Consider the following 25,402-nt stretch of genomic DNA (forward strand, 5'->3'; position numbering starts at 1 on the left):
TTTGCATTTAGAAATAGAAGTCAATTAGTTAAAAACCCTCACACAATGTCTAAAAATGGGCCAAAGTAAAATATAGGAATATACGTTTTAAGGGCTGGGAACTGGTCAGCTCCAGATGGCCAGTTTTGGAAACGCCCAGATCTACCAATAGAAAAATGTATAAAATACAATGGTTAGTTTTTCAGACTGATCAATTTTGACAAGGTAGTAGGTAAGACTTTAAGCTATTGTTTCACTCTTTTTCCAGCTAAAATGCCCATGCCCCACTCTTTTTAAGGGGTAAATGTCGCAAACAAATAGCGCCTTGCAGTTCGGAATTTACGGTACATATTAGTGTTCATTATTCCCTCAAACAATTTTTTGTTTACCTCAGATATTTGGCATCCTTAAAGTTCCTTTTAAAGACCGGGGTGGGGGTGAGGGGCCTCTGCTCCGTCTGGAGGAGTTGGCAGACCAAAAGAACTCTTCATACCAGTACATGTTACGCCTCTGCTATCGCATCCTTCGACATTCCCAGGAGGACTACCGCAAAAACCAGGTAAAGGCTGTTGACAAGAGTATTTGTGGTTTTTTTTCCCCCCATGCATCTGGTTTATGCGTCACATGTGGTAATCCACACCATTAACCCCTCAAATTTCCGCCGTCCCGCCAGCGGGCCGCTGGACTTTTTATAAACAAAATTGTGTCTTCGCAATGTCATTGGTCACTGAAATATGTCATGCCACATATAATTGAAAAGCCTAAACTCTTGGGATTTAAGATAGGATGATCACTTCATGTACTCATCACAGAAAGATCATTATCAGAGAATCTGACAGTGTAAAATACTTTCTCCAAAACATGTAATACTGCTGGCAGATTAAAAAAACAAAAAAAAACACTAAAAGGATATCTGCTTTGTTGGGCGTTCCTTCTAGTAATCCATTCGTTTCGCTCCAAAACACCCCTTTAAAAATAACCAATCATAAAATTATTCCTAATATGGTAGGCAACTCTGACCTTTTGATTGACAACACTCAGAGAGAGAGAGAAAGAGAGAGAGAGAAAGAAAGAAAGAAAGAAAGAAAGAAAGAAAGAAAGAAAGAGTGAGAAAAAGACAATTAAGACAGAAAAATATATTAAGTCCCTTATTTCAAGCACTTAATTTCATATTTTGTTTTGTATTAATTTAATACTAAATTTGTAGTAGTTTTGCCAACAGATTTCATGCATTTATCAAAACCACACCCACCATTTTCCTTTGGAAGAACCCTGCCTTGCTGCATTTACAGAACAAAATGGTGACACGATCGGCCGTTGAGTTGTTAGATTTGAATAACACAACCTTTTGGCTTTCCGCTGGCCATTCTGAAGGGGTAAGAAAATTCCTGGGACTTATAGTGTTCAACTCATTTGGCTGTATGGTTGTTGATTTTGGTCAGGAACACATTGCCAAGCAGTTTGGTCTCATGCAGAGTCAGATTGGCTATGACATTCTGGCGGAGGACACCATCACTGCGCTACTACACAACAACCGTAAGCTCCTGGAGAAACACATCACTAAGACAGAGGTGGAGACTTTTGTCAGCCTAGTCCGCAAAAACCGCGAGCCCAGGTAGGCATGGTGTAGCGGTGCAGAAGTGTTTGGGTCGCAACCCAGAAAGATGACCAAGTTGTGTCTTTTTAGGTTTCTGGACTACCTTTCTGACTTGTGTGTGTCCAACAATGTGGCGATTCCTGTCACACAGGAACTCATCTGCAAGTGTGTGCTTGACGCTCAAAACCAGGACATCCTCATCAAAACTGAGTAAGTGTTCTTAAATCGGGTGAAAAGGCTTGAGAGTAAATACTGACAGAGGTGTTGTTATGTAAAGGGTCAGCGCCACCTAACGGTCGCACCCAAGGGGACTGCTTCAATTAGAAGTTTGTCTCTTTTGGCCCGCCTCCCTTTTGACTCCCAAATGGCTCCTAGACATGTCATGTTTATTTGTATAGCCTTTTATCACAAAGAGTCTCAAAGGGCTGCACAGACCACAGATTATTGCAAACTACAGACTATTATTACACCATCGCCTGAACTAAAACCTACATGAGGGCAAGGAAAAACTCATAAACCTCAACATGAAGATTTTTTGTTAAATGATCATTTATCAATGATACTATAACATTGCACCATTTTTTTAGCTAAGCACATGCAATTTAAAATAAAAAAAATCATAGATGTACAAAAAATTGCAAAATACTACACAATTTTAGCTTTTTACACACTAGACCGATTTAAAGTCAAACAACAGCACAAAATCCCTAGTAATACAAAAAAATGAAATGTAAATCAAAATATAAATTCTTTATTGTTATAAATAGATGATGAAATGCAAAAAAAAACAACAACTGAATTTTAAACAATGGCAGGCGGGCAGGCAGGCAGGCGGGCAGGCAGGCACTGTAGGGAAATTCACATTTCCAGCAGTATCTTTGTGGTAAAAAATACCCTATATAACGTGTTTAACACAAAGCATTTAAATAATTTTCACAAAAAAAAGACACTGTAATAAAAATAGGGTAAAATATGCAAATGTGGGGTTGGGGTTTAATGTGGGCTTTTACTCCCCTGGGTGGAGTTAAAGTGCCTCATGGCATGAGGGGGAAATGATTTCCTCAGTTTGTCAGTGGAACAAGACTATGACAGCGGTCTGTCGCTGAAGCTGCTCTTATGTCTAGAGATGATGCTGTTTAGTGGATGTAGTGAGTTGTCCATGATTGACAGCAGCTTGTTCAGTGCCTGTCTCTCAGCTACAGTTGTCAGGCTGTCCAGCTCTGTGCCCACAACAGAGCCCGCCTTCCTCACCAGTTTATTCAGACGAGAGGTATCCTTCTTCTTAGTGCTGCCTCCCCAACACACTGCCACATTGAAGAGGGCGCTTGCCGCAACAGTTTGATAGAACATCTGCAGGAGCTTTTTGCAGATGTTGAAGGACGCCAGCCTTCTGAGGAAGTACAGTCAGATTTGTCCTTTCTTGCACAGAGCTTCTGTGTTGGCAGTCCAGTCCAGTTTATTGTCCAGCTGCACACCCAGGTATTTGTCGGTCTGGACAAACTCTACACATTCTCCTCTGATGGTTACAGGTTCCGGGAGGGCTCTAGGCCTCTTGAAGTCCACCACCATCTCCCTGGTTTCGTGGTGTTCAGGGGCAGGTGATTAGCGTCTCTCCATTGGACAAAGTCCTGGAACAATTTCCTGTACTCTTCCTCCTTCTGCCCACTTCTGATACATCCCACGATAGCAGTGTCGTCAGCAAAATTCTGGACGTGGCAGGACTCGTAGTTGTACTGAAAGTCTGACGTATACAGGGTGAACAGGACTGGAGAGAGCACGGTCCCCTGCGGCGCTCCCATGCTGCTGACCACAGTACAACATACTGGGGTCTGCCTTTCAGGTAGTCCGTAATCCATGCCAGAGGGTGTGAGCCTACTCCCATCTCTGTCAGTTTACCACAAAGTAGCAGAGGCTGTATGGTGTTGAAGGCACAGGAGAAGTCCAAAAAAGTAATCCTCATAATCCACATAACACGCTGGGTCAGACTGGCATCTTCCCCCAACTCACAACCACATGGTGATCAATTAAGAACTTTCACAAAAGTATCCAAAACATGCGGCTGGAAGTCTGATGAAACGACTACAAGATCGGTCATCAACCAGTGGGCAAGTGTGCCTTGGTGCAGGTATAGATTAAGGCGAGCCAGACCCCAAATTCGGGCCTAAAATGTTCGGGCTTTTCTTTGACAACAAAAAATAAGTCAAAAGATAGGAAAAAAAAGAAACAAGGCAGAAAAAAGGAAAAAGAGAGGAAAACAAAGAAAATACGAAGGAAACAATGATAAAGAGAGAAAAAAAGCCAAGAAAAAAGAAACAAAACAAGAAATCAAAAAAATCAAAAGAGAAAATTAGAAATAAGCAGGAAAAATGTAATTTAACCCTAACCCGCACAAAATAAAATACTATATTAAAAAAGACTTACTTTAACAAAGTACAAGCACATTTCATTTTTACTCTGCTGCGAACTTTTAATTCGTTCGTAATTTGGGGGTTTGGGGATTTTTGGGTTTGGGGATTTTGGGGTTTTGGGATTTTGGGGTTCTGGGATTTGGGGTTTTGGGATATTATATAGGATATTGGGTTAGGGGTTATATTAAGGTTAGGGTAAGGGGTTAGGGTTAGTTAAATGTCAAGATATAGGGTTAGTTGTTAGGGCTAGGGTTACAGTTAGGGGTAGGGGTAATCGTTAGGATTTAGGGTTAGGGCTTAGGGTTTCTGTCGCTGTCACGGTTAGGGTTAGTGATATTGTTAGGGTTAGGTTTAGGGTTTTAGGGTTAGGTTTAGGGTTTAAGATTGTGGGTTATGGTTAAGGGTTAGGGGTTAGGGGTTAGGGCTAGGATTACAGTTAGGGTTAGGAGTTGGGGGCTAGGGTTAGGATTTAGGATTAGGGGTTACGATTCAAGGTTAGGGTTAAGGGTTAGGGTTAGGATGTAGAGTTAGGGATAAGGGTTGGGATTACGGTCAGGGTTAAGATTTATGGCTAAATTTAGGCGTTGGGTTTATGGTAAAATGTTAGGGGTTAAAGTTAGGGGTTAGGGAATAGGGCTAGGGTTACAGTAATAGTTATGGGTTGAGGCTAAGGATAAGGGTTCGAGTTACAGTAGGTTTATAGTTAAGAGATAGGGGTTAGGATTTAGGGTTAGGGAGTAGGGTTAGGATTTAGGGTTAGGGGTTAAAGTTATGGTTAGGGCTAGAGTTTAGGTTAGGAGTTAGGCGTGAGGGTAATGATCAGGGGTTAAAGTCAGGGTTTGGGGTTAGGGATTAGAGTTACGGTTAGAGTAAGGGGTTAAGGGTTAGGATTTAGGGTTAGAATCTAGGGTTAGTTTTTAGGGTTAGGGTCTAGAAATATGGTTTAGGGTTAGTGTTAGGGTTAAGGCAATATGGTCAGGGTTAAAATTATGGTTAGGGTAAGGGCTTGGGTGACAGTTGGGGCAAGGGTTAGGTTTAGAATTAGTTTTACGTTAGGGTTAAGGTTAAGGCTAGGGTTTTTGGTAAGGTTTAGTATTAGGTTAGGATTTAGGGTTAGGATTTAGGGTTAGAGTTAAAGTTAGGATTAAGGTCATGGTTAGGGGTTACAGTTAGGGTTAACATTAGGGTTAAGATTTAGGGTTAGGGTTTAGGGTTAACGGTTAGTATTACCTAGGTAGAGTAGGAGATGGGTCATTAAGGGTTATGGGTAATATCATAAGTTAGGGGTTATGGTTAGGGGGTTAGGGCCATGGTTACAGTCAGAGTTATGGGTATGCGTTATCGGTTGAGGTTGAGGCTAAAGATTAGGGTTAGGGTTAAGAGACAGTGGTTAAGGGTTAAGGGTTAGGCTTTAGGGTCAGGGTTAAGGTTAGTGTTTGGGCGAGGGTTACGGTTAAGTGAATTGTTAGGGTTAGACTTTATGGTTAGGGTTACGGTTAAGGGTTAGAGGTATGGGGTTAGGGATAGGTTTAAGGGTTAAGGGTTAGGATATAGGATTATGATTTAGGGTTATAGCTAGGGTTAGGGTTAGAGTTAGGGTTAAGGTCACGGTTAGTGTTGCGATTTAGGGTTAAGGTTAGGGTATAGGGTTAGCGGTTAGGATTACGCAGGTAGGGGATAGGATAAGTATTAACATTAAGGGTTACGTGTAATATCAAGAGTTAGGGGTTAGGGTAAACATTAGGGTATAGGGTTGTGATTATTAGTTAGTATTAAATGTTAGGGGTTAGTGTTGGCGTTAGAGGATAGGTTTAGGGTTAATGTTAAGGGTTGGACTTAGAGTTAGGATTTAGGGTTAGGGCTTAGGGTAACGGGCTAAGATTTAGATGTGGGGGTTATATTTAGTTTCAGGGTTAGGTTTTAGGGTTAGTGTAAGGGTTACATTTGAGGTTAAGATTAGGGTTAAGGTTGGCCTTAATGGTTAGAGGTTAGGTGTCAGGGTGAGGTGTCAGGGTTAGCAGTTAAGGTTATCAGTTCGGATTAAGGGTAAGGGCTCGAGTTAGGGCTAGGGTCATGGGTTAAGGTTGAGGTGAAGGTTAGGAGTTAGGCTAGGGATCAGGTGCAATAGGTTAGGGTTACAGTCAAGATTCAGGGTAACAGGTCAGAGGCTAGTGGGTAGGATTGTGGTAGATGATAGGACTAGAGTTTAGTGCAAGGGGTTAGGGTCACCTTAAGAATCAAGATCTTACCTCTAGTTGGCGTCCTCAGGCGAACGGTGGTTCTCACGATCATGACAGATTCACCTAAGTGGAGGAAGAAAATTCTCTAAAAACATGTAGAGCATGCATCTTAATTCTGAATGTGTTTCAGTCACACATGTGAGTTGCATGCTGTTAAAAAATTTCATATAACGTTTACTCACAGATTGCGACACTAACAAGAAGATGAGGTAGACTCAATATGCTCATTATTAATTTTACACAGCTGATCAGAATAGGAGATTTTTTGGATAATTTCATGTTCATTCAGAAGAATACTTAATATGCCACAAAAATTGTTCAAAATTATTGTTTACTTAATTTTAGGCGGAGGACACCCACAGAAGTTGTTCAAGTTGAAATCCACTCACAGTATATGGGAATAGAGGACATTACAGAAGAAGATGAGGTAAGTCTTTGTAAATAAAGTGTATTATATTTTGTTTCACCCTTTCCATTTCTGTATGAGTTTTTGTCAAGTCAAGTCATGTTTATTTGTATAGCCCTTAATCACAAAGAGTCTCAAAGGGCTGCACAGACCACAGATTATTGCAAACCTAGAATATTATTACACCATCCCCTGAGCTATAACCTACATGAGGGCCAGGGAAAATTCAAACACCTCAACATTAGGTAAATGACAAGAACTAGAACAGATACAGGATCAAATCGCGTGACGTTCTCACACAAGCCTTTTATTTTATGGGAAATGGGGAGTCATGCACGTTAGGAAGCTGGTCTGGCGTGGAAGGACAGGAAGCCAAAGACCGGCGAGATCAATAATGAATCAGGGTAACGAAAATAAACAGGGGAAACTAGACGGGAAACAAAAACTGGAGAAACCAACAAACAGGACAAAAATAGACGGAAAACAAAACTGGAACCTGAAATTAAACAGTACAAAAATAAACGGGAATAATACCGGCCTGGAGATATCACAGGAAAACAGGATCGAGTCAGAACCCACGCCTTGTGGGGCAGAAGTTCGTATGACGGGCTGACACTGAAGCAATAGAGCGCTGAGCTTTAAACAGAAAGTCAATCTCTCAATTAGCCGCAGCTGGCACCACACGGGCGGAGCCAATTGGGCACTATGGCAACCGTGACACGCACGGGCGGGGCCAATTGGGCACCACGGCAACCATGACACACTGGGGCGCGGCCAATTGGGCGCCATGGCAACCATGACAGAAACCTGCCGTCAAGGGACGACTCCAGAAGTCCCAAAAAACAAAATACAGTGCTCGGCAGGCCAGCGGGCGTCGAGACAGGTGGGCAGACTGACGAGTCTGACAGGCAGACTGACGACCCGGGTAGGTGGATGTGCAGGCAGTCAGACGAGTCAGGCAGGCAGACAGGCATGCAAACGGACGAGTCAGGCAGGCAGACAGACGACTCAGGCCGGCCGACGAACGATTCAGGCAGGCGGACGGACGATTCAGGCAGGCAGACGGACGAGTCAGGCAGGCCGACAGGCATGCAAACGGACGAGTCAGGCAGGCCGACAGGCATGCAAACGGACGAGTCAGGCAGGCAGACAGACGACTCAGGCAGGCCGACGGACGATTCAGGCAGGCAGACGGACGAGTCAGGCAGGCCGACGGATAAGTCAGGCAGGCCCACGGACGATTCAGGCAGGTGGACGGACGATTCAGGCAGGCCGACGTGCGCGGCAGAGAGGCCGATGGGGACCTTGGATATATCGGCGCCAAATTTTCCCAAAAACCCCATTCGATGTACAGCATTACCCATGGCAGGCGAGTCCGTGGGCCGAATGGGCAGGAAACGCGACAGCACGGCAGGAGGAGAGCCCCCGGGAGGCGGGGCCGTTGCCGACAGCCGACGCGACCAGAGCTCAGTAAGCTTAGCTAATTTCTCTTGCCGACGCCGCACGATCTGTTCAGTTTCCTGGAACAGCAGCTGAAGGACGGTGACGTCACTTGACAGCTCTCCCCAATCCGCGCTTGTGTGAGCGTTTGTTGGGTCCATTTTGTGGTTAGCCCGTACTGAAAAGAACCAGAACAGATACAGGACCCAATCGTGTGACGTTCTCACACAAGCCTTTTTTCTTATGGGAAATGGGGAGTCATGCACGTTAGGAAGCCAGTCTGGCGTGGAAGCACAGGAAGCCAAAGACCGACGAGATTGATAATGAATCAGAGTAACGAAAATAAACAGGGGAAACTTTTTGTAGACGGCAGCAAGGAAAGTAGCTCTGACAAAAATCACTAAAGAGTAATGTAATACTTACTTGGAGAAAGACAGAAAAGGTATAAATTGTGACTCATATTAAAGACAAATTATTCAACAAAACATGGTCAAGAAGGGGAAACTTGTCGAGGAAAAGGGCGCTAAGGAGAAAAAGATCGAGGGAGCAGAAGGAATGGCATCGGTCGACGAGGGACGTGACTCGGCCATCCTCCACGAAATCCGTAAATTACGGCAAGAACACACTGAAGCAGCAAGGGACAGCAAGATTGCGATGACAAGACTGGAAAAGAGCATCGAAGAACTTCTGGAGCGCACTGTGTTGCTGGAGCGGAGGGTGGAAAGCATGGAGGAGCTACATGCTAACACGGAAGAGCGAACGTCAAAACTAGAGCAATTAATAGTCTCCTTGCTCCAACAAACCACCAAACTAGCAACAAAGTGTGAGGACTTGGAGTCGAGATCACGACGGAACAACATTAGGATACATGGGAATCCCGAGGGTGCCGAGAGAAAAGACACAATCGGCTTCATAACAAACTTTATTAAATCAAACATTCCGACAACCGAACATATGGATGTGCGCATTGAGAGGGCACACCGCTCACTGGGGAACAAGTTTCAAGGTAAAGCACTGCCACGGGCAATTATCGTACGTTTCACCGACTACATAGTGAAAGAATCCGTAATGAAAGAAGCATGGAAGCAGAAGACAACGTACGAAGGCAAGACCGTGTACTTCAACCAAGATTACACCACAGAAATCCAAAAAAAGAGGAAACAAGTAAGGGACGTTATCAAAAAGTTAAAGGAAAAGAACGTAAAGGCACAATCACCATATCCCGCCCAGCTGAAGATGTTTTTGGACTCAGGAATAAGAACATTCTCTACACTGATGGAGGCAGCAACATTGCTAAAAGAAATGGGGATCGAAGTGGAAGAGGACAACACGGAGACACTGCAAAAGATGTTGTCAAAGAACATTTGGACCACAGTGACCGGAATCGAGAGGAAGACAAGGGAACACCCCCATCATAGAAGGTGACTTACAAGCTCCTATGGAGCAAAACGAAGCCATATTCGGATTTGGGGAGAAAGAGTAAGGACCATATATGCCCTTTCTATTATAAATTCAATAAGTTAGAAGTAAGTAAAATACCAAGTAAAATTGTTATCTTTAAATTAAAACAATGTATGTACATATATTGGCATAGAGCTACTTTAAAATATTTAGTTAGTTATAACTATGGACGACGGTACAAAAGTTGTTCACGCACTGAGTGCATATTTCCAGGAGGGTAGCCACAACTCTCCAATTGGACTCTTGGAAGACATGGGTTTTTGTTTTTTGGGTGTGTTTTTTTTCTTTTTGGTGGGAAATTATGTGTGCTTGTCAATATGTTTGTTAGTAATTTGGTTTGTTTTGTCAATGGAGGTGTTAGTAATTAATGTAGTGTTTCTGTATGCTTCAAAAATCAGTGAGACTCAATACAAAACATGAGCAATCTAAATATTGTTTCATATAATGTACATGGGCTAAACCACCCCATCAAGAGAAAAAAGATATTGAATCAACTCAAGACATTGCAGAGCTCAATAGCATTATTACAAGAGACACATTTGACCGAGATTGAACATAAGAAGCTAAAAAGAGAATGGGTGAACCAGGTGTTCTACGCATCCTATGGTAAAAGGAGGGGAGTAGCAATTTTACTTGGAAAAGGGGTGGCGTTTAAAGTCGAAAAAGAAGTGAAGGACAATCTGGGGCGATATATAATGATTATAGGGTCAATGGCTGGTTGGGAAATATCAATAATGAATGTTTATGCACCAGTTGAGGAAAAGGGGACTTTTTTTCAAATATTAGCTAAAGTAATAACCAACTGTGCGAAGGGAATGTTACTTATAGGAGGTGACTTTAACACTGTACAGAATTGCAAAGTGGACAAGTATCCTTCAGTACATGGAACAAATACAAAGACGTCGAGGATGTTAAATAACATAACTAAAGAATTGGGATTGATAGATCCATGGAGAGAGAAGAATCCCCAAACTAAAGACTATACTTTCTATTCAAACCCGCATGGCAGCTACTCGAGAATTGATTACTTTTACATTTCAAGACAACATATGCATACAGTAGTAGAGTGTGGTATAGAGAATATTACTATAAGTGACCATTCTCCAATTACTTTGAAATTAAGTTTAGACAATGAACCCCATTTTAGGTATTGGAGGATGAATGTATCTCTCCTCTCAGATAAAAACGTAGTACAGGAAATAAAACGGTGTATAAAAGAATATTTCCAAATCAATGACAACAATGAGGTTTCTCCAACAATATTATGGGAAGGAGGGAAAGCTGTAATAAGGGGGAAATTAATAGAAATATCGTCCCGGCTGAAACGAATACGCTTAAAGAATCAGAAGGAATTGGAGGATAAGATTAAGGAACTAGAAGAAGAACATAAAAAAACACCAAATGAATCCAGATTACAGGTATTAAAAACAACCAGAAGCAAATTAGATGAACTTTTGACAAATAAAGCAGAAGGGGCTCTGCGCTTTGTGAACCAGAGATACTATGAAATGGGCAATAGAGCCAGTCGACTGCTAGCCTTCCAACTTAAAAAGGCCCAAACAGATAGAATTATATCACAAATAAAACATCCTATCTCTAAACAATGTTTAGTAAAACCCAAAGGTATAGCAGAAGCATTTGCAGATTATTATAAAGAATTATACAAGGACTCAGAAAATGACTTAGATAACTACACGGCACAAAACTTTTTAGGAAAACTACATTTACCAACACTAACAGGGGGGGATACATTAGAAATTATTCGCCCCATTACAAAACAGGAAATACAAGATACAATAAATAACTTAAAAATAAATAAATCACCAGGAACGGATGGATTCCCGGGGGTGTTCTACAAAAGCTTTAAGGAAGAATTAACACCAGTACTGCAGAAAGTATTTAACTATGCTCTAACAAAAGGAGATCCCCCCAAATCATGGTCGGAAGCCACCATAACAGTCCTGCACAAAGAAGGAAAAGACCCAATATTGTGTGAAAGCTATAGACCAGTTAGTTTACTTTGTAATGATCTAAAAATTCTTACAAGCATACTGGCAAAAAGAATGCAGAAATTTATTGCGAAATTAATTAGAAATGATCAAACAGGGTTTATTCCGGGAAGGCAGGGTGCAAACAATATTAGGAGGATACTAAACATAATTACGAGCACAAAATCTAAGACCCAACCCTCGATGTTACTGAGCTTGGATGCACAAAAAGCTTTCGATAGGGTGAAATGGAGCTTCTTACATCAATCACTTATAGCTTTTGGCTTCCCTCCAATATTTGTTGAATGGGTGAAAATTATCTATAAAAATCCGAAATCTCGTCTTAGAGTAAATGGTCACTGTTCAGATTTCTTTGAAATCAAAAGAGGAGTCCGGCAAGGGGATTGCTTAAGCCCACTCTTGTTTGCAATAAGCATAGAACCACTCGCAGAATCAATTAGACAAAATGAGCAAATAAGGGGGATATTGGATGAAGGAGGAACAGAACATAAAATATCATTGTTTGCAGACGACCTGTTGGTAATGCTGAAGGAACCTTCGTTATCAATACCACCACTGTTGGAGAGCCTTAAAATATATGGAGAAGTAGCTGGGTATTCAAATAACGAGAGCAAATCAATAGCAATGATGATATCAGGAAAATGTCCAACAGATGTGATTGAAAGGTTTGATTTTAAATGGACAAATAAAGGGTTTAAATATTTGGGGGTGACCATTACACCACATTCCACACAGCTGTTTGATGCAAATTATGGAATGTTGATAAAAGAAATAAGGAAAGATTTGGAAAAATGGGAAATTTTGCCCTTAAGTCTTATCGGCAGGATAGAAACAATCAGAATGAACATATTACCAAGACTATTATTTCTGTTTCAATCCCTTCCAATTCTGATCCCGGCATCCACATTTAAAATGTTAAATAAGTTAATAGCAAAATTCCTTTGGCAAAACAAGAAACCTAGAATAAAATACAAAACCCTGTTAGCTCCTAAAGAAAAGGGGGGCCTAGACCTACCCAATATTAAATATTACTATTGGGCAGCTCAAATTAAAGCACTCATCTTGTGGATTACAACAGACAAAGATGCGATATGGGTGGACATGGAGCAACGATCTTGTCCAAATATGCTGGTGGAATCGTTACCATACATATCAGTCACGAGGTGGAAGAAATTAAAAATCCAGAATGAATGGATTAAGGGAACTATTAAAACTTGGTCAACTATACAAAAAAAATTAAAAATATCAAGATCTGTGAATAGGGCTACCAAAATAGCGAAAAATCCAGACTTTAAACCTGGGGGTATGGAAGTAGGGTTTCAAAAATGGGCCCAAAAAGGACTGATGTTGATTACCCAAGTATTGGAAGCACAGGCAATGAAATCATTCGAACAACTCCAACAAGAGTTTGACCTACCCAGAAGTGATTTTTACAAATATTTGCAACTAAGGCATTACCTCCAGAAACACGAGGAATGGGGGAAAATATGTAAGGAGCCAACTAAGGTAGAGGAATTATTAATATCGTATACAAAAGGACAATCAATAAAGGGGGTTATATCAAAACTATATAAAGCCCTGAGAATGGATCTCAGTAATGAGGACATGGCAGTTAAGGAAAAATGGGAACAAGAAACTAATGTAGCGATAAAAGACAACGAATGGGAAAAAACATTGAAAGAGGGACACAAAATAACCAACAGCCCGACATGGAGGGAGTTTGAATGGAAAGTAAAAATGCGATTCTTCTATACACCCTCTATCACTTCAAAATATAAAAATACCTCAAATCTATGCTGGCGTAATTGTGGGGGGGTCGGTGACTTTACGCATATTTTCTGGAATTGCCCTGTAATATTAAATTTTTGGAGAAGTATCCAGAGAGAAATAAAATTAATCACGGGCTGGGAGTTGCGGTTGGACCCAAAGGCTTACGTAATAGGAATTTTGCCAGAAGAATTACTATCTGGTCAACAGAAATATATACTAAGGGTAATGCTTCTGGTAGCAAAGAAAATGATCACAGTGTCCTGGCTGAAACCACAACCTCCTGACATAAAACAATGGAGAGACAAATTAAAGCAAATGTACATTATGGAAAAAATCACTGCAAGACTTCAACTGAAACTTGACCAATTTGAGAAAAGATGGAAACCTATCACACAAATTTTACTTGATGTCTAAACACCTCCCCCTATTTATTATGTCCGTTGTTTTTTTTTTTTTTTTTGGGTGTATATTTTGATTTATTATTTTATATATATGTATGTATATATATATATATATATATATATATATATATATATATATATATATATTTCTTTTTGTATGGATGTATTGTATGAACATTTATTCTTCCTTTCTATTAATAGTATTTTTTTTCTTCTTTGTTGTTTCTTCTGTTATTTATGAGTGTGTCAAGTGTATATATTTTGTGTTGATGTATGATGGAGGAATCAAACCTCTGTCAAAATTGGTGTGAGAAATAAAAAGTTAAAAAAAAAAAAAAAAAAAAAAAAAAATGATCCTGTTTTTGAATATGATTTGTTTTTTAATTCCCTAAACAAAATAAGATCTGAGGATAAAAAGCTATAAGATCATATGAAAATCCATCCATCAATGCATCCATTATCTGCACCGCAGGGTCGCGGGGGTGCTGGAGCCCATCCCAGCTTTCCTCGGGCAGAGGGCAGGGGACACCCTAAACCGGTTGTCATCCAGTCGCAGGGCTCATTCACACCTAGGGACAATTTGGACTGGCCAGTTAACCTGAAATGCATGTTTTTGGAATGTGGGAGGAAACCGGATTGCCCGGAGGACCCCATGCAAGCACGGGGAGAACATGCAAAATTCCCACAGTAAGGTTCGATCTCATGACCTCAGAACTGTGTCGCACATGCGCTAACCATAGCACTCCCGTGCCGCCCCATATGAACATCCATTAATTAGGAATAAATTAATGCATAATACACTAGGGCTGCACTTAGAGGGACAGTCTGTATTATTCAATGCCTCCTCAGGGTAAAAAATGTTTCTCATTAAAAAAAAAGACAATTTAATTAAATAATTAGCAAAAATACATGAACTATCATGAGCCTCACCTATATGAAGCCGACATAATTGACATCTTGCTGACAATGGTACCCAAAAAAAATACAAAAATCTGGCAGAAAAAAAAAAAAAATGATGTCATTCTTGTGATTTTTAACACTCACTGTCCCTTTAACTTTTTCCTTCAGCGGAGGCTCAAACTGTCATTTGTAGGGCCGCAAATTGCCCCCTAACTGGAAGTTTTAGACCCCTGATTCTAAGTAAGATTGAAAAAATAGATAGAAAAATTAAAAATAAAACTAAACCAAAAATCAAAGACAAGGGGAAAAATAATAAATAAAAGTGGAAAACATAATATACATTATTATATAAACACATTACCGTAAATTCCGAACTATAAGCTGCTACTTTTTTCCCAAATGTTCAGCCCTGCGGCTTATTCAGTGAAGCGGCCAATTTATGGAATTTTTCTAACGGCCACCAGCGGCGCTCGAGTTTAAAAGGTAAGATTAAGACCAGTAGAATATGTGCGCCAAGAAAGACTGCAACCTCTAAGTTTAGCATACATTGTCTGTAAAGTTAAGATACGTTCGATAATGAGGAAGATGCCCTTGATGGCAATAGTTATGAGGAGGAAGGTGAGGACGATCTACCGTGAAATTCACAATTACGGGATGCTTTCTTTTGATAGGCACGTTAGATGCATTGCGAGCGTGATCCTACTAGTGTATTGGTACCTTTCAAAGAAACGGTTTGGGATGAAAGTTATATTATTATTATTAAAGCTTTGAAAACTCTCTCGGTGTACCGTCTTTCTTCGTAAATATGTGTAACCATGTATAATATGTATTTGCAACTGTATATTTTTCTAATGTATTTATTTTAGAGATTTATTCTGTTATGTGTTCTACAGACGAATCAAAAAGAAGGGGCGGAGCAAACGCGGGCTGATGGGAAATGGGTAAAGCTGAGTTACCGGTAGATCTGTCTGTTGTCGCAGCGGACAATAGTGGAATTATATTTTTCCGACCCTCAACTTTGGAAATATACATTTTGTTTCCTTGGATTACTTTCAACGGGACCCGGACTTTACAAGTCTGCATCATACGTTATCTACGGGTATCATTTTCCATTTATGATGCCAACTGTGGTTATAAGATTGTGTACTGTCTATGCAGAGCTTGCTCTGTCCACTCCACGCATCGGCCCGGTATTGCAGTACCTCCGGGATCGGTGCATTCGCAATGATCGCAGCAAGGCTTTAGGGCTAGGACCTTAGCTTGGCCTTTTGGCTGAGAGTAAGTGTCCCGGCTCCTAGGCTTTGTAGCGTATTATGAACTGACCGATAACGGATAATGGATAATGAATAACAAAGATAGAACAATAACCCTTAAAAACCCCAAAACCCCAGTTGCAACTGTAGTTCTGAAGTTGTAGCAAGGCTTTGAGGCTAGGACCTTAGCTTAGCCTTTCTGCTGAGAGTAAGTTTCCCGGCTCCTAGGCTTTGTAGCGTATTATGAACTGACCGATAACGAATAATGGATAATGAATAACAAAGATGGATCAATAACCCTTAAAAACCCCGCAGTTACAATCGTGGAACTTTCAGCCTGATTTAGGGTTAAAATTGTGATCATGGCACAAGACTTCATGCGGGCGCATGCGGCTTATACAACGGTGCGGCTTGTGTAAGTACAAAATTGGCAAATCACCTAAAAAGTGGTGGGTGCGGCTTATAATCAGGTGCGCTCTATAGTCCGTAATTTACGGTAACTCTAAAAAAACAGAGGAAATAAAATTATTTTTTCCAAATACACAAAAAGGAGATTAAATACTCAATATTTTTAACTCTTTTTATGCTCAGTAAATGTAAAGTCAACAACACAGAATCCCAAGAGAATTTTAATGTTGTGTTTAATGTCAGAACAATACTTGAATTTTGGGTAATGTGCTTGAAAGTGCTTGAAATTGTTTACATTGCCGTGTTTCCTGGCAGTCTGGCGTATAAATTATACAGGTGGTGGCTCCAGTCCTCATTATCGAGTTTTTATGTGAAGTGTTACTGCCTCCTAGTGGTTCATCAGACAAGTCATGGGAAATCGTTTTTTTTTGTTTTTTTTTTTCTGGAAAACGGCTTTTTAGGCTCAGCTCACTGAGAAAAGCTGACTCTTTTTGCTCCCATACTGATCCTCACGGATTATTTTGGGTGATATATAATCAATAAAATAAAAACGTATGCTCCAAATTATTTAGTAGTTTGTAATTTGGAATGCTTTGCAGGGGATCCCTGAAAAACACATGCATTATAAATAAAAAGGTTCACACATCTACAAAAGAAATGTACACACTGAACAGATTTAAAGTTGAACGACAACAAAAAATTCCAGGTAATGGAAAACAATAAAATAAAAACTAAGAATGTCATCTCTTCAGTGCTATAAAAAATAATAAATGCAACAAATTAACTATTTACCCTAACCCTAACCCTAAGTTAGACACAGGTCTTCTGAAAAAAACACGCAATCAAAATTAAAATTAGTACAAAAAAATAAAAGATAGATCATTTTTCTGCTTTTTATACATACAGTACTTTATTTCTTTTTTGGGGTTTCTGTATTAAACTCCAGTATTACCCAACACATAAAGCCCCTTGGCGTACTGAAGTTGTGCGAGCATTGTTGAAGCAGAATGTCAGAGTTTATGTTTTGACACAAAGAGATCGTAGATCATAGATATGAACATCTGAAGATAGCACAAAGTACATGCTTGCAGCAAGATAGCCCCTTTATTTTACTCATTAAAGTCAACCCAAAAAAAAAAAGTAATTTTGATCAGCGCTGGATTCCTTCCTTTGAGAGACTGAAGAAGATTGAAGAATTTGGCCGACAAAAAGGTGTACGAACCCTGATTGTTACCAACACTGATAATGGACCATATTTTTTCTTCTTTATTGTAGGTTTGGTTGGTGTGGGCTGATAAGACCAAGGAGAAGCAGGAAAAGAGCATCAGGCAACTAGCTCAAGAAGCGCGACAAGGCAATGCCCACGATGAAAACGTGCTTGCCTACTACAGGTCAATTATCTCTCCAAAACAAATGTTGTACAATTGCTGTTCCCGTTAATAAAATACCGTTAATAGTGGGTCTTATGTTTAGAAAATTAAAAAAAACTTTATTTTCCTGAACAAACAAAACATTTTCCTTATGTTCCAACAAACCCTAAGTCAGGGGTCTCCAACCTATTTCGAGCTACTCTTTGTTATTGATGAGCACTAAAAGCACCCAGTTTGATATGAATCTCTAAAATAGAAAATTAGCTAGCTGGCTTGATAAATAGCCAACTTGTAGGTGGATCGTTAGCTAGAATGATAAACAATAAAAACAAAAACAAAAGGGAGCTAGCTATTTAGCTTCATAACTAGCACAAATTATACAAAGTTAGCTAGCTAACATGCAATACTGTACTTGTCAAATTTAGCTAGCCAGTAAGTTAACTAAAAGTAATTGCAAATATTTTGCTCATCCACTTCGTAAAACCCATAAAATGGAATTTAGTTTAGTTTATACTTCAAACTATTTTACTAGAAAATCACTATGACCCAGAACTGGTGACCTATTTTTAGAATAGTTCTGCGGGCACCTCTACTGCACTTAAGGGGCACCCTGGTGCTTGAAGCCCCACGTTTGAGACCAATGGCCTAGAGCAAGGTTCAGCAAACCACATTAGGGAAAAAATTGACGGAGAGGGACGGGCCAGAAAGGAATAAATGATCTTTTTTTTGTATCCGCCAATAGTCTTGAATTGGGTACCTCAGCAATACATGATGAAAAAAGATGATATAAGCCAGGGGTCTATTCAAGTACTGATAATTATTATTGAGCAATTATTCAAAAGAATAGAATGAAAATCTTTTCATGTGTTAAACACATTTAATTATTAATTTTAATTGATTTATTTCAAAGGAAGTAAAACAAACTAAATTCCATATTATGGGTTTCATAAACAAATGCAAGCTATCTGGCTACCTTTGTAGTTGCTATCTTCTAACATGTGTAGCAATTTAGCAAGCTATCTAGTTAGCTTTTTATTTTATTTTGCATGCTAGCTAGCAAACATTTTACATTTTTTGCTAGTTATCAAGCTAAATCTTGGCTTCCTTTCTAGCTAGCTATAAAGCATTTTATCTGGCTGTTTGGACAGCTTTTACCGTTTTAGTTAGCTATCTAGCTCCCTGGTTGATTTTTTTTCCTGTTTATTTTTCTAGCTAATTATCAAACTACCGTTTTAGCTATCTAGCAAGCTATTTAGCTAGCCTTTTACACGTTTCGCAAGTTATGTAGCTAACATTTTACCTTTTTTTGCCAGTTATCAGGTAAAATTTTGGCCTCCTTTATACCTACCTATCTAGCTTCCTAATTTGCTATTTAGACGGCTTTTACTCTTTTAGCTAGCTATCTAGTTCCCTTTAGTTTTTTAACTGTTTACTTTTCTAGCTAACTATCAAGCTAACTTTCAAGCTACTATCAAGCAAGCTATTTACATGCTATTTTTGTCCATTTTTTGTATGTTAGCTAGCTAACATTTTACCTCTTTTGCTAGTCAATAAGATAAAATTTGGCCTCCTTTCTAGCCAGCTATCCCGCTTTCTATCTGGGTATTTAGCCAGCCTTTTTCTCTTTTAGCTAGGTATCTAGCCCCATTTTATTTTTGTTTCCTCTTTATCATTCTAGGTAACTATCAAGCTACACTTTCAGCTAATTAGCAAGCCATCTCGCTAAGTTGCTTTTTCAGGAATTCATTACAAAGTGCCATTTGCACTAATTGGTAATAAAAATGAGCTCTTAACCTGAAAAAGGTTGGATACCCCTGATATATGCCTATAAACATTTTATCACATCGTTTCTTCTATTTAAAAAAGGACCATGCTGCCCTTGATCCCAAGTTTCACCGATTTGGCCAACTAGACAGCTAACGAACTGCGACCTGAAAAAACAGATTTCTTTGCTTTTGACTGCTGTATATTTAGGCAATGGCTTTGACCACTACCCCTATAAGGTCGCTGGAAAACAGGAACCAAAGTACAAAAAAGTGCCGTTAGCTTGCTAACTATTCAGAAACATTTCGTGCTAATCTAACACAAGCTAATATCAAGTCACACAAAAGTACGTAAATGTGTACAAATTCCTACAATAACCCAAAAAAGTATATCTGTTTCATTTTACAGACAATAATTGTCCAACGCAACAACAAATTTGATGAATCTTCAGAGTGTTACACACTGCTCCCTGTAGTGCTTCTGTCTCCGTGTTTCTGCTACTTTCACGTTCTCTTCCAAAACAATTAACATTTTGGACTGTAGAGGGCGCTTAAGACCACTCTATAATTTTTACCACAAAGCAGAGCACTTTTTGCCTGGTACAATACAATTGTGCCATTATACAATTAGTAGTAAAAAAAACATGAAAATAAAATGTGCATTACGCCATATTAATCATCTTGTAAGAGTGGCACCATATCAACAATGGGTCTCAAAAATACTTTCACATTTACATCTTAAACAGTTTTCACTTCTACCTTATGAACTTTTCGATCTTTGTTCAGAATTGTTGGTTGCAGTGTCGCAAGATATTCACTTCTTCATTGCTTCCAAGAAGTCTGCAAGGCACTAAACCTGTTTCCACTGCTTGTTGTAGAGGTCTGGTGGTGCAAAGTCGCCTGATGGTGCAGATACTGCGTTGTAAGCACCATTGTGAGAAGAGTTGGCTTGTCTGAGTCTGTAGACATTGGCACTTGTAGCTGCTCCAAGTTTTTCCATTCGTTCCCTTCAACCTTTTGTATGGGGAGTGTTTCATTCCAATCCATTTGCTTGGTTGTTTCCCGTCGAAAGGCTTTACTTTGAGGTGGTTGGTACAAGTTTTCTTTGTTTGAGTCCAGGCATGACGCTATCTCTGCATAGTCGCTGTCCAGCACGTTTTGAATGAATTCTGTGTGCTGGCTTTTTATTTCAAGGTTTTGATCCAGGGTTCTTCTAAGTGTTTGAAGACCCTTTAGTTCTTGCTCTTTGTAACTTTTAAGTTTTAGTTTAGATCTGCTGAATGGCAATGGTGCCACCCAACTGTTACTTGTGTTCTGGAACACTTCTTTCTCAACAACGTGTACTGTATCGTAGCGTGCTAAGAACTTTGAAGTTTTTATTGTTTAGTATCCATTCAATAGGGTTGGTGTGAAGTGTAAAGAAGAGGCGAGATGTTTCTTTTGAAATTAAAGTGAAATAAGAAAGCTTGATGGGTTGAGAAAATGGTTGGAAAGCTTTTTTTCTGCCACTTTTTACCACAGAGGGGGACCCCTTAAAGCACATCTCCCAAAAGTAAGTTAAACCTCACTTTATTTATCTTTATAGAGCATATTATTTTATTAAATATTTATTTTTTAGCACAAAACAAGACAGGTTACTTATACAATCCTTAAACATACTTATATAAGCCTTTAACATACAAAATATAGCACTGAAGCAACTTACGAACAAATTCAACTTACAAACGATCGTCCGAAACCTAACTCGTTCGTAGGTCACGCAGCGTCTGTACATGGGTTTTTAGGACATTCACTGTAGAAGGCTTGTGGGTCTTTTTCAGACAGTTTTCTCCGACAGTTACCCACCCCAAGTTTACTCTTTATGGCCCATTAATTACTTGTCTCACTTTGTGTACCTGAATGACATTTCTACCTAACAGCAAGAGAATAGGTATACGGTCTTTCACTGGGGGGATTTTATTTGCAATCTTCTGCAAGTGTGGGTACTGCATAGCCACTTGCGAGACGGGATTTCTATAATTTGGGATCATCTCATCTCATTAGCTGCACCGCTTATCCTTAGTATGGTCGCGGGGGTACTGGAGCCCATCCCAGCAATCATCGGGCAGTGGGGAGGGGACACCCTGAACTGGTCGCCAGCCAATCGCAGGGCACACAGGGACAGACAACTCGCTCACTCATTCACACCTAGGGACAATTTGGACCGGCCAATCCACCTGAAATGCATGTCTTTGGAGTGTGGGAGGAAACCGGAGTGCCCGGAGGAAACCCACGCAAGCACGTGGAGAACATACAAACTCCGCACAGGAAGTCCAGTAGCTGGATTTGAACCAACACAGGAGGTTCCCGAGACCTTAGAACTGTGCCGCACACGCGCTAACCACTGCGTCACCGTGCTGCCCCATTTAGGATCATGTCATATTCAATTAAGTTTGGGAGTAGGAGTTTTACACTTCCATTCACTGACTCAATCATAAAGTTTGCTGCTGTCCTGCCAACATTATTTCAAACTCCTGATCATTTTCTGAGCTTGTACATGTCTGAGTGTACTTTGATATTAAAAGCTCAAAAAACTTTGACTTAACGAGAGAATGGTTACTTTGTTCATCAAGCACTGCATACAATTGTTTTGCCTGTTCTCCTTTGCCTCTTGGGTAGACTAACAAAGGGCTTATTTTTGTGCATGTTTGTATCTCCACTTATTTCTGTGCATTTTTAGTCAACTGCTACATTCTTCGTAGGTTGCTTCTCCTCGCCATAATCTTTTTCCGCTTCAAAACTTTCAGCTGGAACTAGATATATATGGGTGTAACACTGACAAAAGTCTTTCACTGCCACATTCAGGACACTTCATTTTCACTGTGCAGTCTTGTTTTGTTGGTCCACAATACTTAAAACAAATCTTGTTTTCCTTTATAAAGGACTTCGGCTCATCAATATGTTTTACTCTAAAGGTTTTGCATTTTCTGAGTGGATAAGGCTTCTTTTGAATCGGACATAATTTCTGGACTCACAATAGATTTGTGATTGAAAGTTTTGGTTGAATTATCATATTGAGCAATGTCTGCTTTGTTCCCAGTTATCACTTGCCTGTCATTGCCTTTGAAGCTTTTTTCTTGCTTGAAGCCTGTATTGGCAGATGGTGTAATTGCGAAGCTAGGATCGTTCCTTATTATTGCTTGTTGTCTCACGAACGCTGAAAAGACACTGAAAGGGGGAAATGTGACTTCATGTTCCTCCTTGTACTTAAAAACTGTTGTTACCCATTTTTCTTGCATATGGAAGTTTCGCCACAATTGGATTCACTCTACGGGCTGTGTCCAGATATGCAGGGCCCGAAAGATATCCTGTATTTTTGGCACATTCTATTTCTTAAATCATGTCACTTAGCTCGCTTAACTTTGTGTTGTTTCTGTTGTTGAGATTTGGGAACTATTCAATTTTCTTCAACAATCCATTTTCAATCATTTCAGAGGAACACAAGTTCAACAGCTGCAACTGGCTTGAAAATCCGTGCTGAATGTATCATTTTTGCTTGTCTCTTTGAATCTTCTCTAAGCCATTTTTTCAATAATTCTAGCTCTTGAGTTGTAGTATTTAAATCTGCTATGGTATTTTGGAATTATTCCTTCCATGCCCATTAATTTTGTGGCCGATCGACATATTTGCAAAGTCCTGTACTTATTACTTCCCTGCAAGCCAAATATATAGTTTCCCCTGTCTTCGGTAGTTGAAGAGTTCAAGGTGGCCAAGTATAAGGCTGTCATGATGCTCAAAGATTCCTGCGACGAGATGGTAAGGGGCGCGGGCGCGATTACAAGATCTGGCCGTAAATGGGCAGCAGACAGCCAAGTACATCAGGCAGAAGGCAGGCTGAGGTTGAAAGATGTCATCGGAAATACATGCATAGGGCGTAAGGGACTAGGGCAGGGGTGGTGAACATGTTTGACACAAAGAGCCGACATTTTTAAGTGTGAGAGTCAAAGAGCCACACCACGCACTGACCTGCCATGACAGACAGACATACACAAACAGACACAATTTAAAACACATTATTTCCCATAACACACTTCTCTCCTTACAATACAACAATTATTCTTTATGTGTTGATTTCAAGGAAAGTGTCCACCCTCAATACACACAAAAAACTAAATATGAAACAAGGCAAAGAGACACAGTATATAGAAAATATGATGAGGCAAAGATCAGCATTCTTACTGGCCAAGAGCCGCATGCGGCTCTAGAGCCACGTGTTCGCCACCCCTGGACTAGGGTCTACCCATTTCCAGTATTGGTAGACCCTGATCCAAGGCAGAGGAGAGACATGGTGCAGGCCGAGGTCCGCCAATTGGAGGAGGTGGTCCAGGGCTGAGTAGCTTGGAGTCCAAGGAGCCTGGACGAAGTGGGACCTTCCAAAGCAAAGGATCACCTGGCCAAAATTCTGGAGGTTGGAACCTTTCCAGATCTCTTTCTTGCTCCGTTCAGTGTACGACACCCTTCCAACACCAACCAACCTGTACAGTTGGGGGTTGAGGGAGGACCCACAGTGCAGGCTATGTGGTGGGAGAGGGACACTGGCGCATATTCTGGCAGGATGCCAGACTGCTCTTAGCCAGGGCAGACACCGCTGGCGCCACGACAAGGTCCTCGGTGCACTGGCTTACATCTTGGAGCAGAAAAGGCGGAAGAAGCACCAGCCTCAACCTAGTCCAACAACTTTCCATTCAGTTCGTCAGGGAAGGGGAGAAACCAAGAAGAGCCTCTTGCAAACAGCACCAGCATGGCAGATGAAGGTAAACCTGGGAAGGAAATTACACTTTCCGCAGGTAGTCCGAACTTCCTTGAGGCCAGACATCGTAATTTGGTCAGAAGAAGCTCATAAAATCATCCGGATTGTGCTAACTTTACCGTGGGAAGATGGATGCAGCAAAGCCCATAAATGGAAAAACGCCAAATATCAAGAACTGGTCCAACAGTGCAGGGACAAGGGATGGCAGACCTGGCTATTCCCAGTGGAGGTCGGGTGCAGGGGCTTCCCAGGACAGTCTGTGTGGGACACATTAACAGCTCTAGGAATAAGTGTAAGGGAGAGGAAAGGCAGTTGCCCATAAGGTGGGGGAAGCCGAGGAGAGAGCCTCTTGCTGGCTCTGGAGTAGGAGAGAAGAGTTTAGGGGGGAATCAGGAGAAGATGGGCAGTGACTGGCCATCACTGCCGGCCCACCAACTTGAGGGCCGAAACGCCCAGTGACAGTTGGACACCACCTGATGACATCTTCTCCTGGTTGAAGGCTACAGTCACTGTTTGAGCGACTGCAAAGTTAGTCAAGTCAAGTCAAGTCAAGTCATTTTTATTTGTATAGCCCTAAATCACGAAGAGTCTCAAAGGGCTTCACAGATTATTACACTATATTACACGGACTATTTTTCAGCCGACGAGAAGAGTATGTTATTCATATGCAATGGAGTAGAAGTGAGTTTTAAGTTTAGATTTAAACATTTCCACTGAGGTTGCAGATCGTATCTCAGGGGGAAGAGCATTCCACAGCACCGGTGCCCGGATGGAGAATGCTCTCGAACCAGTAGAACACTTCTTTGCTCTTGGGATCACCAGAAGACCGGCACTCTCAGATCGTAGGCTTTGGACCGGGACATAGGGGCAAATCAGATCTGAAAGATAAGAGGGAGCAAGTCCATGTATGATTTTGAATAATACTAAGAGAACCTTGAAATCACATCTATGGCTAACTGGGAGCCAATGCAGGTTAGCCAAAATCGGTGTTATGTGATCGTACTTGTTTGTCCTAGTTAAAAGCCTCGCTGCGGCATTTTGTACCAGCTGAAGAGACTTGATTCTAGACTTCTGGAGACCAGAGAGTAGTGCATTACAGTAATCGAGACGGGAGGTAACAAATGCATGAATTATAATTTCCGCATCAGACTGAGACAGTATTGAACGGATTTTAGCAATGTTACGAAGATGGAAGAAAGCGGTTCTAG

At 40.6% G+C, this 25,402-nt stretch overlaps 1 protein-coding gene across 1 annotated transcript in view; it reads left to right on the top strand.

Moving 5' to 3' along the window:
- itpr3 (inositol 1,4,5-trisphosphate receptor, type 3) overlaps nucleotides 1-25,402 on the top strand; it is a 307,422-nt gene that overhangs the window by 96,642 nt on the left and 185,378 nt on the right. Inside the window, exons 15-19 of the mRNA XM_088320630.1 lie at nucleotides 374-538; nucleotides 1,422-1,594; nucleotides 1,667-1,786; nucleotides 6,570-6,651; nucleotides 17,548-17,663. Of these exons, the coding sequence (XP_088176756.1) occupies nucleotides 374-538; nucleotides 1,422-1,594; nucleotides 1,667-1,786; nucleotides 6,570-6,651; nucleotides 17,548-17,663 (656 nt within the window). The remainder of the gene's footprint in view (nucleotides 1-373; nucleotides 539-1,421; nucleotides 1,595-1,666; nucleotides 1,787-6,569; nucleotides 6,652-17,547; nucleotides 17,664-25,402) is intronic.

Source organism: Urocampus carinirostris, chromosome 17 (genome assembly GCF_059441175.1).
Source record: "Urocampus carinirostris isolate Australia breed hairy pipefish chromosome 17, RoL_Ucar_1.0, whole genome shotgun sequence".
Classification (NCBI taxonomy): domain Eukaryota; kingdom Metazoa; phylum Chordata; class Actinopteri; order Syngnathiformes; family Syngnathidae; genus Urocampus; species Urocampus carinirostris.